Source organism: Limulus polyphemus, unplaced genomic scaffold, assembly GCF_000517525.1.
Source record: "Limulus polyphemus unplaced genomic scaffold, Limulus_polyphemus-2.1.2 Scaffold4112, whole genome shotgun sequence".
NCBI lineage: Eukaryota > Metazoa > Arthropoda > Merostomata > Xiphosura > Limulidae > Limulus > Limulus polyphemus.
In genome coordinates this window covers 68855-85465 of record NW_013669722.1, presented here as the reverse complement: position 1 = coordinate 85465, position 16611 = coordinate 68855, and the positions used below count along the sequence as shown (strand labels likewise).

The 16611-nt window shown below is 34.3% G+C and overlaps 2 protein-coding genes across 3 annotated transcripts in view; both read left to right on the top strand.

Moving 5' to 3' along the window:
* The window catches only part of LOC106470605 (zinc finger protein 252-like), a 48257-nt gene that overhangs the window by 13379 nt on the left and 18267 nt on the right, over window positions 1-16611 (top strand). For both annotated transcript variants that reach the window (XM_022399230.1, XM_013931167.2), the window contains exon 4: window positions 5320-5486. In XM_022399230.1, coding sequence (XP_022254938.1) covers window positions 5320-5486 — 167 coding nt within the window. The remainder of the gene's footprint in view (window positions 1-5319; window positions 5487-16611) is intronic.
* On the top strand, window positions 9260-14044 carry LOC111088606 (sulfotransferase 1C2-like). Its single transcript, XM_022399231.1, has 2 exons — window positions 9260-9492; window positions 12911-14044. Exons 1-2 carry the CDS (start codon window positions 9489-9491, stop codon window positions 13876-13878), a joined length of 972 nt encoding a protein of 323 aa, XP_022254939.1. The 5' UTR covers window positions 9260-9488; the 3' UTR covers window positions 13879-14044.

Genomic DNA, 16611 nt, shown 5'->3' with positions numbered 1-16611 from the left:
GAACTCTTCGACGGAGTTTGCCTCCTTTATCATCTTGTATCTTTCCAGGACCACTGCATAGCATGCCCTTGATGCAATTTTTTCATTTACATCAAGAATATCATTGATGATATTTGAAAGCACATCTGGAAAACATATACAAGTTGAAAGTTGGCCATATGCTGCTTGTTTTTCTTTTGCAATTAAGTCATTGATTGCCAAATAAATCTCACTCTCAGATGGTAGATCCAATGCAGAGGGATATTTCATTTTCAATTTCTCAAACATGCGACCAGGATCCTTTTTTTTATCCCTTACATTTCCATCATCATACATTTGATTCACATTTGGTACAAATATTTCTAACAGTATCAGAACTTCTACAGCTGTAGAAGACTTATTTATGCAGTATCAATCAACATATTAGGGCTGTTAATGCCAGATGATCTGCTGGTATCCCTGCTGGTTTGAATAACCCCTGCCATTTTCTCAAGATTTTGAATAAGATCAGTCTTTTGCTCAGATCTATTTGTCTAAAATATTTCTTAGCCCTAATCCTGAAGAAACTTATGGTGGTCTCATTTCATTTTTCTCTCAGGTATGTTCTATTTTAAATCATGAACGTATTTCTGTTATACCTGAGAATGCTAGTGTCATGTTAAATGGTTCAGTGCTTGAATCCTTATTTTTCTCCTTCTCCTGATATTTGCATTGTTGCTGATGATTTTAAAAACTAGCAAAATATTAACAGACTTTGTATTCTACTTATCACATTACCCTCAGATGATCTTCCTCAAGTTATTTTTCTTTCTCTGTATGCTGTGGTTTGTCTTGTTCTCAGAAGTTCTTCTGTACAGTTACTAGCTATTAGCTATTCTCATTCTCCTGACTCCTATTCAGAAGAATGTAGTTAGTTTACATTCTTTATTAACTGTAGGTCTCTCTGTTGTAGTTTCTGTTAGCATATGGTTCTTGTGCTTTTTTGACACTTCTTTGATTTCTCCTTTGGATCCTTACCTGGATATGCAACAGTTCTTATTGAGTCCTCTTGGTGGTGCCTGTTTGGTAAGCTTATACCTGGTTTCTTCTACTTCTTTGATTGGCATCTGGACCACTTCTTCCCCTACTCACTATTCCCTCGCTATTGCTTCAACGTCACATGTCATTTTTTCATTCAGGGATATCATCCCTTCATAGCCTTCTTATTCCATTACTGTTGTCCTTTGACTTTGCCTATCAACAGAAGTGGTGAGTTTTCACTGTTGGTCCATCTGCTGCTCTGTTACTCCCAGCCTTCCTACTGTGACACACCTTTTTGCCTTTTTCATTTGGTTGTTAGACCATGCTTTGTTGGTCTTCACTTCTTTCATCTTTCCCATTAACATAGGTTGTTTTCTTTCCCTGTTCTCTCCACTCTATTCTGATCCTTTCTTCTTCACTGATTCCTATGCCTGATTGGGAACTTTATGTGGTTTGCCCTGTTTGAGCCATTGGCTTCTTGCTCTCTATATCACCTTTCTTCAAGACTTACTTCATTCTCCTTCTCACCTGTAATCACTGTTGTTCATGGATCTAGGTTCTTGATGCTTCTTGCACTCTATTCCATTGCACTTATTTATTCCTCTACCTAGTTTGGTCTTTTCTTAAGACTTCAGCCACCCAAGAGGGTGACCATTCTTTCTCTCCTATCTTTTTTCTTCTATCTCCCACCATCATCTGTTTCTACCAAAGGACACCTCCTCATCCAGGGGAACAGAAAGTGATCAACAGATTCACCTTGACTCTACCGGTGCCTGCTGTTGAGATGGGGTGTTCTGCAAGACCACTAGAGATATCCTCATGGTATACAAAATTACTCAATTCCCAACACACATTTTCTTCCCCCCCCCCCCCCCTGAAGTGGAGCACAGGAGACCCTTGCCACTTACCAGTTCTTAGCCATTGGAGAGTAGAATTGCTTTCTGACTGGGCTTAGCACAATACAGTCAGAAGTAAGGCAGTGGTGACACTGTCAGTGTGGTGTAAGTCACCCCTCAAATAGCTGGTGTGCCTTCCTCTTGCAGCCTGAGTCTGCCCATTTGAGTCTAAGTTAGCACACCCCATACAGTCTGATTGTGCCCTAACTATGTTTCACTTACTGGCCATTTTTGTGTAAGTGCTCAGATAGTTATGTTCTTATTTTGACCATTTTTGTGACACTTGGAGTTTGTTTGCCTATACCCCATTTATACTCTGGGCAAAGGTAAAATCCTGGTCAAGATGAGATGCTGTCTTCTATTAGTGTACTCCTGTGAAGCCCCTGCCATCAGGTGTAAAGCTCCATGTGCTTTGTCTTCAGGCATTTTCTGAAGGAAGGTTATCTAGGTTTAAATCACTGGCTCCTCCACCAATTCATCATGAGATTCTAGCTGTTCTGTGTGAAGAAGTGAAGTATCATCTAGAAGTTAACATTGTCTTTATCTAGAAATGTATTTCTTACAGATACTCACCTCCTCACACATTCCCACCTGACCCCCACCTTCAGGTACACTTTCATCTTGCCTTGTCTAAGAATGAAATTATTGTGAGTGCAAATGCTTAAGGGGAGTTACTGCATGTGGAGGTTGTGTTGACCTCCTGTTGGTGGAGTGCTATTGTTTGCATGAGGATGTCAATTCACATTAAACATTTTAGGTGTGAGTTAGCTCAAGGCTAGTGGTATGCAAATCTCATTGGCAGAAACATGGGGGATATAGCTATTTATGAAAGTTTTGAAGCAATTGTGCAGAGAAGGATAAAAAGATGTAATATTGGATGCCAGTTCAGATTACAAAATTGTTGCAAGAAATTGGAACATGAAACTAATAACTGCACCATATAGGTTTTCACAACACAAATATTTTGCTGAGCAAATGGCCATAACTGTAAAGAGCCTGATAAAGAAAAAAAAGACAGAAGAAGGTGAATGACATCCATATATAGCCTTTCTAAAATGCCTCCCAGTGGCACAGCGGTATGTCTGCAGACTTGTAATGCTAGGATCCGGGTTTTGATACCTGTGGTGGGCAGAGCACAGATAGCCAATTGTGTAGTTTTGTGGTTAATTACAAACAAACAAACCTTTCTAAAATATGGAAATAAACACTCATCAATGCAGACCTTATATCTTGTACTTATTAAGAAGCATTTATTCATCTCAAAAAAAGCCTTCTACCAGGAGTACATCCTGTCATGCAAATAGCTCTTAAGAATAAATATACAGACATGAGATTCTTCCACAAATAGATGTATTTTTATCATTTTCACTATCTAATTGTTAATTTGCCCAAAGTGGCACAGCAAATCTCTAGTGTTATGATGTTAAAAACTGGTTTTGATATCAATGGTGGTTGGAACACAGATAATCCATCGTGTAGTTTTGTGCTTAATAACAACCAAACCAATACGAAATTGATGACTTGTGACATCAGTATTAATCCATTTTGTGAAAGATAGGGAGGTTGTAGGGAACTGCCTACAATTCTGGCAATATACAGCCCTGCAGTGTTTGCTAATACAATATGAACATGATGCATGGATATTCTAATTTGATATAAACTGTAAATTCTAATAGCTAATAAGTATATAGTGTGGTTAGCAAGGAGTACTTATCAGTATGGACACTGTTTGCAGCTCACGAATAATTACATATAAAATCACTAAAAATAATTAATGAAAAAAACTGTATTGATCCTGAATGAAAAAGACAACGAGGTTGTGGTCCCGGTTCAAGTTGACAAGAAGTAGCTACTGTCAATTCATTAAGATTGTACCCATCTCTCTGCAGAGTAGTACTTGTATTGATGAGCTGTTTTCATATCCCACATGTTGAAGGTACCTTTGATACCATAAGCAATATCATGGATTATTAATAAGGCCATTTGAACGTGGCCTCTTTTTCTGTTATACCATCTGTAGAGTAAGGTTTGAAGGCATCAGGTAAAGGAGATTTTGAGTATTTTGAGAGAGAGGACACTCTGCATTATATAATACTTACCATAACATCAGAGCTTCCAGGAAATGTTTAAATAAGGAAGATAAAGTGGAGAAAAGAAGGGAAAGGCTGGCTGTGAAAGTCCAAACTTGTTATTGAACAGAAGGCCAAGGAAACTATACAGCTAATGGAGAAACAAGAAAGACTTACCCACAACGTAAATTGCAAGAGCTGGGCAAGGGTAGAAAAATATAAGAAATTTAACACAACTGACTGTGTGAAATGTAAACTATTATTAAATATGAAAGATTCATATTGAAATATTCTCTGTAAGTACTTACAAGTGTCATTTTATTATGTACTGAATGAGTAGAATAAAGTGTTTGTTTCTGGAGTCTTCCATTTTAAAAAAGAATTATAAACATCCCTTTTGAGTATCTCTTTCATCACATTAATATCAATAAACAAAAACATTTTCGCAGAACTAAATGTAAGTCAGCTGAAGTACATCTTGTGTTTATAACACATAATTATTTAACATTTTATGCTGACCTCTTTCAATAATGATAATTCCTTGGCACCTCAGGTTTAATTTCCTCTCTTTCTTTTGTGACCAGCTTGTTTCATACAAGTGGTAAAACAGAATGGCATGAAAGCTTTCTAATCAGAACCACAATTATGGGATAGTTTTTCAGATAAATAAAAACCTCTAAGATTTGTATTGGAAATGTAGAATCTTCCAACAAACAAACTAAGATTATACATTGTGGAAGATTAGAAAGGCCACCTGTTTTAAAGAAATCAAAAGAAAACTGATAAGAGGATACTCGGACAAAGCCTTTAAAACTTATTTGAAGTTCAACTATCCGATGTTGTAATAAAGTCTCGGGAGGATTATAGTAATGAATTCAACCTATCCAATAACAAATATACATATGAAACTGTAGACAGCTAAAAATATCAGCAAGAAATTAACTCGGCACAAAACAATCGAATGATAGCTTTGGGTACATTTTGTATTTTTTTAGATATTTTCTTTGTATCAAACAAAGGTGTTTACCAATAAATGCTTCAACTGGACATGTCAACAAAGAGGAATGTTACATTTCATATAAAAGTGAAAATAACTAAGGTATACCATCTATAGTTAAATAACTGTTGATTAGGTTCTATGTTGAAAGAAGTAAAAGTGTCTTGCTTTACTTTTAACGGGTGTGTATTGTGTACCCATGAAACCTCTATTCATAACATTTGATCATACTGGTAAAATATGATGCAATATGTGGACCCCATTAGTAGTGAATGGTATGTAAAAAAAAATGTAAGAGACACTTGGTCAGGGGTTAAAAATACAAAGACACTTAACTGATACCTGATTCTGTTTCTAGACTCTGTGAAAAGTTTTGAGAATTCTCCTAGTCTGAAATCAACCAGCATCAATGACGATACTTCTGTGGGTTCAGAGCGACCATTTCAATGTGAACTTTGCAGTGCATCATTCAGCCGAATGGGAAATTATACACGCCACAAGAAGATTCACGCTGTCCCTACTAAGGTTAATGAGCTTCAGCTATTTACATTTGATATATATTAATATAGAAACAGTAGATTTTCTTCTGAAAGAAACCACATTTTATCTACTTTTGAAGCAAAAGATTTTGGAATATTAGGCTTAAGATACACGATTTGTTTAATTAAAATGTTTGATTTATCCAAATGCTCTTTGGGACATGTTAGATTGTATACCAGGTAGTGTCTCATAGCAAGTATGGTATTAGACATAAAATTTGATTTGCTCAAAGTCATTTTTAGTTATTTTTCCAATTTTTTTTTAAGCCATTGTAAGTACAAAAATATCAATTACCTTGTTTTTATTGATATAAATTTTAACTTAAAGACGTATAGTAAATGTGAGACTAGGTATGAACATAGTGAAAATTAAGTAAATATCGAACATGTATTGCATTATACTGCTGTTAAGTTTCATTCCGTTTATATAGAGAAAATGAACAGTTTTCTCTCTTGACTGAAGCTTGAAGAGATTTTAGATTCTGGCTTTATATTTAATAAAGGATACAAAAGATGTTAGCTTATTGCAGAAATCTACAGTCAAAAAGTGATGTCAGTATGTTTTAATAATTTTGTCTGTAAGTAACCTTAAAAATTTATTATGTAGTTACTTGTACATAGGTTGAATACATTTTATTGAAATGATTTTGGAGCCTCACTACATCTTTAACGTCTATCCTTTCATGCTTCATCTGCCTATCGGATGACTGTGCCTTTTTAACATTACCCTATAGTGCACTTGCAAAAAGCTCTGTCATAAGGCTGTTGTGTTCAAAGCATTTCACTCCTTGTTTGCTTTTCATAATCTGTCAAGTGTACAAAGACAAGTTGCAAAGAAATCTAAAAGGCTGTGTTTAGTGATTTGAAATGTCATGTTTTTGTGTGGAATACCCCTTTCATTCTCCACATGATTAAGATATATGACAGTTGAATAGAAGGTATGACTGGATGCTTTATCATGGTGAACCCATACCTTCTTGGCCTCATTTTTTTATACAAAACTTGTATTTCTGCCTAGTATGAAGAGTCCAGAAAATTGATTTTATTGATAATCGGAGTTCATCTTTGCTTCCACTCTCCTGATCCTTAATTTGCTCATGGTGCAGTGTTCTGTGATGATCATGGATCCCCTTCCAAGAAGTGTAGTGACATGTTTTGTACCCCTTTGGAATTGTTTTTCACCCATTTACTAATTTAAAATAGCATAAGACTTTTTACAGGCATCAAGTATGCTTTGTCGAGTGTCACCAGGTACTGCCATTTATTCTTTGGGTATGTATCATTCATACAGTTTTGTACAGTTGGTCTTCCTTTCATTAACTTCTGTACATGTGAGTTGTTTCACTTTTCCAGGTAGAGATTCTTCTTAAATATATTGTCTGGGGCCTTTACGTTTGTTTATTCTGACCTATTAGAAGACGCACTTTGCTTACCATGGTTGAAGTAAAATGGTTGCAAGTCTCTTCCTGGATGGTTCTCATGTCCCAAGCTGATTCATATTTTATAATACCATAAAATAAAAACAGATATCCCCATCTTGAAAATTTTAAATCTTCAATTTGAACACATCTTTATATTATGGTCTAAATGTATGAATATTTTGCATTTGAAGGAACTATTCCATACCCTTCCAAAAAGTGATGAATTTTCAGTGACATCATTGTTACAAAATACCTAACAGTGTCAAAATGTAGTTCTGGTACATGGGGTTTCACCACTACTTTATATGAGCTGTCATTTGTCGTAGTGACTTACATATTAAACATTGTTTTAATATAATGTACTCAACCCTTTGCGTATGTGTATATAAATACATGACAAAATGTATAAGGAACACAAGAGTTATAGTAATGAGAGACATATCAACTGCAGAAAACAGTTAGATATATAACCATAAAAGTAGGTAACACTAATACTTGTTATGGAAATCAAGTTCACTGCATGTACATTTTTTTTCATATTTATCTTGCAGTTAACTTGAGTTGTGTAACAAGCTTTAAGCCTTTTTCTTTGGTTTTGATGTATTGCCATTTACTCACCATTGATAACCTAAAATACTTTAGATGTTTGGATAACCCTCACATTTATCAAATATTATTCAGTGGTCTAACTGGTTATTAACTACTAAATTTTTAGACCTATTCCAATATCTCACCAGTTTTCAGTATTTAAACCATAACTTTGAAGCATTAGTACTTAAAATTGTGGTCTCATATAATCCGTGTAAAGGTGCTACAAATTTACAACTTAAATTATGTCAGTAATCTAATAAATATTGTTTTATCTAGATGATACTTTTTTATTATTCAAAACTTTAATGTTAAAATTATAACACAGTCCGTGGGGTCCATATCGTGAGACAATGTTATAGATGAGACCGAGCTTTAATGAGGTCTTTTCAAAAGTGCCAAGTCAATTTCATTGGCTAAACCCCTTAATTATTGACACGACTGCCATCTCATTGGCTGATTATAAATGTGTGTGTGTGTTTTATTATTAAAATAACAATAAAAATGTTAGTGATAATCCAGCATTTAATAAAGAACACAGTTTTTTTAATATTAAATATCATATTTATATAAATTAATATTTTCATATAAAATGTGACCTGAAATGAGAGAGAGTTTGACAATAAAGTTTCATTTTATTGAATTGCTTGTTGGGTGGCAATGAGTATTATCTGGCAGAAGTTTCTCATTTGTTCGACACATGACAAAAAAGATTGGAAATATCTTCTAAAACTCTTGTGTGTGTTATACTGAGTTCAGATATATATCATAGTGTATAACTACGATTACTGTCTACCACTAACTTCTTTTTTCTTTAATTTAATACTAAAGTACATGATATGTCATTGAGCATGTGTGTGTGTAAATGTGAGAAGTCCAATGTCCATAAAAAATCTGATCTTTTAATAAAGTATTTTTACTGAAGATTTGTCTGTGAATTTACAAGGTCAGTCTGACTCCGGCTATGACTAGTCAATCACAATAGTTACAGAGACTGATACCAAATTTAAAGAAACACGAACAACACACATTTAACAAACAAACAAACCCAAAACATTCCACAAAACAAAGGAAACCTAATCATCAGCACATTGTACATAAAAAAGTATTTGTATACCTTTAACAGAAATTTGAAAAGTCTGTCACACAGATATATCCCTAACAAGATCCATTTTCACACCTGGAATGAAAATAATATAACAAACCCAACCCTGCCAGAAAATATTTATAAGATACAGTGTAGTAAAGTAGGTGAAATAGGACATAAAGATGTCATGAAATGGTCTTTTTTTAGTACTTATAAACATGTACCATTGACAAGTAAGAATGAGTAAATAAGTAACTGCACAGCATGAAGAGTTGGGAAGAGCATCTGTGGTGAGTGTACAAATTTATTGATGTATCAGAAAATAGATAAGGTGGTGGGTTCTAATTCTAAGTTTTGTCATGTCAATATCTGTGATTGGGGATTCAAATCAGTCTAAGGAAGAATCCAACATAAACAAACGAAAAATCAAGGAATCCATCTTAATTGAACAAAACAACCCTACTCTAAACCAATACTCCGGGGTGCCTAGATACCTCTTCTAAGTTTCACAACAGTTCCGGTCATGTGACTTCTTTGTTCAATACTGTATATATATATATCTGTGTCAGTGTAAATTACTTGTACCTGATGATGACAAAACCTTGTCGAAACGTTGTACGTTTGCTGTTATGTTAAACTTATATTAAAGTTTTTCTTCATTACCCATTCAAGCCGTCTCCAGCCATTATTAGTCTCAAAGTGGGTTTCTCGTCATCGAAACTGTATTGTAAGTCACGGAAAGTTAAAGCAATGTGATACCCGACATCATGTGATTCGTGTTATCTTAGTATAGGCGGGGCTAAAAGAGAAAGTTCCAAGAGTTTCGTCACACTAATCTTAAAGTTACAAACGGTAACATTAACCTAGAATATATATATTCTAGAGAAGGAAAATGGGTAAGTAAATTTTATGTTATCCTATGTATAATGAAGCATAAAGCGAGTTATCAAATCTTGGTTATATCGTCTACTGTACATTTCTATAGATCGTTTTATTTTTTGTTTTTTAATCTGTAACCGTGTGAACTAAAAGTTAAATTATTCAATAAAAACCTTAAAACATTTAATTTTGGGTACAGTAGGCATTACGCACAATTTTTACCTATGACCTTGTGTGAACTTAAGTTGTATTTAGTTCCATATAATAAGCATTATCGATTACTCCAAAATTTTCAAGTTTCACCAGAATAAATGTAAGCGCATACTGTTAGCTTCTTTTTTTTTTAATTAAAGATAACTAGAAAATCTGCATTGGAAAAACTATTCAGTTGTCTCTAACATGCAGTCATCCTTGTGTATAATGATAGCAGTACAGATAGTACTCCTGGCGGTCTTTACATACTGAGAAACCAAATGATTTTATCTTATTTTATTTATTAGTTCAGATGATTAACCTTAAGCCTAATTAATATATTTACCGCATTGGCCTGTTTATAAGGCGATGTTTTTTAAATTAATAATTAGGCTGTAAAATTCATAGTCGCCTTATAATCGCGTCCGACCATAGGCCCCTTCCCCTACTCTAGCCTGTCACTTTCCTGAATGTCTGGGTGGCATCCGTCTACGCATGTGCGCCAGATGTTTGCTCAAGGTCATCGCTAATTTTTGCAAATAACGTTATGGGTATTAAATACTTTTATTTAAAAACACAAAACAAGTAAGAGCGTTTCGATCTCCGTAAGTCATCATCAGGTTACAAATGAATTTCAAAAAATGACCTTTATTGATCCCATATTGGGGAGACGACAGTAACTATATGTGTAATATTGTAGGATGCGTTGTATATATTTAATCTATTATATATGGTAGTTACGTAATATTAACCAATAATTAGGATATTTATAGAGGTATTCCTTGGTGCTGGTTCAATGTGGATTTAAGTTCTTGTATCAGATCTTCTTTAGTATGTCATTTAGTTATATTGGTTTCTTTGCTTAATATGTTAGTATTTTATATGGTTATATTGTGTTTATTTGAGATACAATGATCAAAAAACATGGGAAGATGATTTTTGTGTTTATTGAATCTTGGTTCCATTTTTCACTTGTTTCTTCGATATAGAAATCATGGTAGTTGTTACATTGTATTTTATAAATGATGTTCATATTGTGTTTGTCAGAGTCGTTTTTACATAGTTTAGATTTTAGTTTGGTACCTAGTTTTTAAATGAATTTAGTGTTTACTGAAATGTTATATTTGGATATAAGTTGTTGTTTTTTCAAATGTTAGTAATTTTTTTTTGCTGGTATCTGGAATGTAAGGTATGCAGCAGTGTAGTGTTTTGTTGTTACTTGATACATTGACTTTTGGATTGTGGGTTGGCTGTCCATTGTATGTTTGGCTGTGGTTTTGAATAATTCTTTCGACAGTTTTTTTTAGGAAATTTATTCACATTGATCAAGTCTTGTTTTAGTTTCTAGGCTTCATAATTAAGGTTGTCAGGTGAGCTAAAGTTTAGTGGCTGTGTTTATTAGGTTTTCCAGTATGTTGAGGTTTTATTTTCTTTCATGTGCCGAGTTCCAGGGAATGTACTGTTGAATATGAGTGATTTTCTGGGGTTTTTGGATTAAACTGTGTATATATATTATTGTGATATGGAGGTTTAGAAATGTTAGTTGCTTATCTTTTTCGTATTCACTGGTGAACTTAATACTTGGGTGTATGAACAAGATATGTAGACAATAGATTTGCCGGATTCACTTCTATAGAACACACATGTAGCTTTTTCAACCACATTTTTAGGCTGATTGTGTGTGTTATAAAAGGGATGATTAAGTTTCTCTACTTAATTAGAGTAGCACAAGAGTTTACAAGGTGGCATATACTAGCTGCCTTCCATCTAGGCTATCAATTCAAAATCAGGGACAGCTAGCACAGACAGCCCTCGTTTAGATAACTTTGTGCAAAAGTTTGAAACAAACAAGCATTTAAATTAGTCAAGGAAAATATTAGGAAGACTGTTTTCAAACAGGGTGGAAAACAACTATACGTGGTATTTCAACTCATTCTTCAGGTTTTTGTGTTGATGTTAGTTAGGTTGATAAGATATTGCATGTTAATTAACAAATCGTTTTATTATTATCATCATACAGTCTTGCTTTTCAGCAGGCACACAATCAAATTATTGTTTCTTGCAACAAAGATAGAAGGAAAAAGGAAATGGTATTGAACCTGTTTTCATTTATTGCCTAAATTGTGACGGAAATGACGTACGAAATAAAATAATCGCATGTTTGTTCCTTTTTTATTTTAAATAAACTTATAATTTGATTGTGATTAAAAATAATACTGTTGTATCGTTGTAATATTTTATATAGGGAAAATGTATAATTTGAAATTACGGAGGAACTTATATTTTACGTACCTCCTCTAGTGGACCGTTTTATATTTCTTATACTTTATTGTTTTCTATTTTGCGACGAACAGTTACCTCCCAATAAATGGTTACTGAAGATGGATAGAAAATTCTAAATGTGGTATATCATAAGCATGGGTGTCTGCATCCACCGTTAATTTTTAATTAACTTAATTCCACGTGCAAATCTTACAAATAAAAGTGAAGTCTGCCACTATTTGAGTCCCACTTCTTCATGTGCTTTTTCCACTGTGAAACTTTTTACAACTCGTTCACTATAGTTTAAAGTCTAGATTGTTTCGTCTGGCCTACTTGTGTATGTTGGATGCTATTCCTTTTTGGCCTAATTGGCGTAATTGTTCACTTATATTCTAGTAAATTGTTTGTTTGTTTGTTTGAAGTTAAGCATAAAGCTACACAATGGCCTATCTGTGCTCTGCACACCATGGGTATCGAAACCTGGTTTCTAGCGTTGTAAGTCCGCAGACATACCACTGTGCCACTGGGGGGCTTCTTGTAAATTACATGTGTTAATTCACAATAACAAAACCGTGCAAAAAATTATGTATATATATATTGTTTTCAATAATCATTTAACTTCTTAATTTTCATGTAAGTTGGTGCAGCTAATCCTGAGAACCCTTGAAACCCCTTGATTCCCATATGGTGTGGGGAAGGGACAAAACTGAAAATTTTCCAAATTATAAAAGTAGATTCCTGTATTGAATATCAACTTACATCTCCCCGCTTTTTCAAATTTTCAAAATATAAATTTTAGATTATTGTTTAGAATGTTTTTAGATTTTCATGAATTATATTTTCTGGGGGTGAAAGAGGTCAAGAGTCTACATGCACAATGTCAAATCGTTCTGTTAGAAATTCTATAAAAAGTTCAATAATGAAGTAAACGAAAGTACGTAGGTAACATTGATAACTACGATATTATATTTTTCTTCTCAGCTTACACTGTTCAGAAGATGCCAGCATACCAGGATGTAGATGGCTTCAGATTGACTGCCATGTTCTCCCCCGATATATTTCGAGCAGCTTTGCAGTATCAACCTAGAGCAGACGACCTTTTCATCGTTACATATCCCAAGTGTGGAACTACCTGGATGCAGAACATCGTTCTTCTTATTTTGAACAAAGGAATCCCTTTGACAGATTTTCTCCAATTTCAAAAAGCAACTCCTTTCTTAGAAATGACAGGTCCCGATTCTGCAAAACACATGAAACGTCCAGGAGCCATAAAAACCCACCTACCGTTTCGCCTTCAGCCTTACTCTCCAGAGGCCAAGTATATTTATGTTGTTCGAAACCCCAAAGACTGCTGCGTTTCGTTTTATTATCATACAAAAAATTCTCCTGGTTACCACTTTCAGGATGGAACTTTCGACGACTTTTTTGAGATTTTTATCCGGGGTGAGACAGACTACGGGGATTACTTTGACCACTTGTTATCTTGGTATGAACATCGAAATGATCCTAATGTTTTGTTTATTACTTTTGAAGAAATGAAAATGGACATGCGAACTGCGGTGTTGAAGATAGCCAAGTTTCTTGGCATTGAATACGCAGAAAACTTAGAAAATGACGACGACTTGTTGAAAAGAGTTCTAGTCTACAGCAGTTTTGACTATATGAGAAAATCTCATGAACAAAGTGTGAACGAGTTTTTTCACAAAGGTCTTGATTCTATAACAAATGACCCAAACGTCCCAGAAGGACTAAAACACGTTATTAAAAGCCTAAAGAACTCCGAGCAATCATCTGGGAATATCCCAAATATAATAAGAAAGGGAATAATTGGAGACTGGAAGAATCATTTCACGGAGGAACAATCACAACGAATGGATGACATCTTTTTTGAAAAAACAAAAGGAACTGAGGTTCGAAAACTCTGGGAAGGCTTAGAAAATGAAATATAGATACTAATCATTTTAGATGAAGTAATTCAATGGTGATTGATTAAAACTGGTTAGATGATAAAATTTTAAAGATGTCTGCTTACATTGAAATATCTAAATGTATGAAAATAACAACCTTTATGTAATAGGTAGCAATACGTGTTATGACAATAAAGAGTATCACATATGCTAGCTTATAATTGGTTCTCTCAGAACAAAGCAATTCTGACGTGTTTGATATCATTTGATAAGTTTGTTTTGTTTGTTTGTTTTGAAATTAAGCACAAAGCTACACAAAGGGCTATCTGTGCTCTGCCCACCACGGTATCGAAACCCGGTTTCTAGCGTTGTAAGTCCGCAGACATACCGCTGTGCTACTGGAGGGCATATTTGATAAGTTCAGACTTTAAGCGGTAAATAGTTAAACTGTAACTAAATGTTCCATTAGGTTTTCTATCGTAATAAACTTCATTATTCTAATACGAAGTGCAACAAAATGTTCGTATTTATTATTATACAAACTACTACACAAACCTTAACCCTTTTTATGCAGTACAACTTTTGTATTCTTAAAATAGAAATGTTAGTAGTGGGTATAAATGACCTAGGATACACTAAAATGACTGGAGAGCATGCTAAATATAATTTTATGGGATATGTGGGTCCCATCAATCCTGCACAAATATACGCTGGGGCAAATATCATCCAACAGTACTGAAAGAGTTAAGGCCTCACGTAGCATTCACTTGGCAGTTTCCAGAGCAGTTTTTTTTTGATAATATCGTTGATTGGTTGCTCTAAGATCACTTTGTTATTTTGATTCAGTTGTTTACTAAAAGGTTAGATTTTTAGACCTTTCTAGTCTATTTTCATGCAGCATTTTTACTATATTCGAAAAGTAGAAAAAGACCTTACAGCATATCATAATAATTAAATACTTTTTTCAATAGTAGAGCTCTGGATTTCTGTGGTACGTCGGGTTAGAATCCGTGCGATACTACAAAATATTCCCCATATTTTAAGCTGTATGTGCGTTATGAGAGTTACAGTCAATACCTGTGCATGGATGGTGGGCGGTATGGAGTTCCTGACTGGCTGCCTTTCCCTTTATGAGATAGTTCAAAAATTAGGGACGGCGGCAAATAACCTTAGGAACTTTGCCATAGAAAATACAAACTTTTTTTATTCCCCAGATCACATTTACTTACCCGAGTAGATATTTTCACTGATAAGATACAGCGTTTTAGCATATCTGGGAATAAATTTTGTGCTCACAAAAAGAACAAAGTGAAAATGCTTAGTAACTGTATCTAATGTTGTTCAGGTATATTTGTCACGCGATAATTTGTTTCGCGAAAGTGTAATTCCTAAGTTTAACTAGATAGTTCGACTTCTGACGTAATGAATTAATTAAGAAATACCCAAAAGTTTTTGTATACATCACAAGGAACATGGCTTTGGTGTACATTAAAACAATGAGAATTAATATAAGTGTTGACGAGTTGGGGTTTCTATAAATTAGGAATCTCGTAATATTTAACACCACGCAGGATCAACAAAATAAAGTTAGAATCAGAAAAGGTTCCCAATAACCCGAACACTTTAGGAAACTGGACTTTCTTTCATCAGGGGTAAGTGGTAAAAGTAAAGACAGATAATTGTGATCCGATAACTCGATCGTATTTGAAAGGTATACCTCTCTCTCTCTTCTGGGTGAAGCTGGGAGGAATAAGAAGGTGTTAAAATACTTATCATAATTATTTATGTGAAATTAATTTTCAATATATGATTTTATGTTGGTGAGACACAACTCTAAAAGTCGGGTTTCGATACCAGTTGTGGGAAGCGCAATCCTGCTCAATCCCAGATCACCTCTGAATAAATATTTACATCGAAAGCGGGAGGTAGAATACTAACTCTTACATCATAACATAAAGAATTGTCTATCACCCTCATTTTCATTCCAGACTTATATAAACGAAGCGTGTTACTGAACTTTATAACACTCGTACACAGTGTACTCACAATGATGCTTCTACGGTCTACAGTAGAGAAGAAATACTGAGGAATAAGTATCACACTTCTACAGTATATAGCAAAAAGGTAATTTTGGGAAATAGGTATGGTACATCTACAGTCTACAATAAATGCAGAGGGATATAATGACACATCTCAAGCAATAACTAATGATGGGGGATATATTAACACATCTCAAACAATAATTAAAGCTGGGGAGTATAATGACACATCTCAAACAATAATTAAAGCTGGGGAGTATAATGACACATCTCAAACAATAATTAAAGCTGGGGAGTATAATGACACATCTCAAACAATAACTAATGATGAGGGATATATTAACACATCTCAAACAATAACTAATGATGAGGGATATATTAACACCTGTAGAACAATAACTAATGATGAGGGATATAATAACACATCTAGAACAATAACTAATTCTGAGGAATATAATGACACTTCTCAAACAATAACTAAAGCTGGGGAGTATAATGACACTTCTCAAACAATAACTAAAGCTGGGGAGTATAATGATACTTCTCAAACAATAACTAATGATGAGGAATATAGTGCTGTACATCAATTTGGAATTCACCGTCTCCAACAGTGCAGTACATCAATTTGGAATTCACCGTCTCCAATAGTGCAGTACATCAATTTGAAGTTCACCGTCTCCAACAGTGCAGTACATCAATTTGGAATTCACCCTCTCCAATAGTGCAGTACATCAAT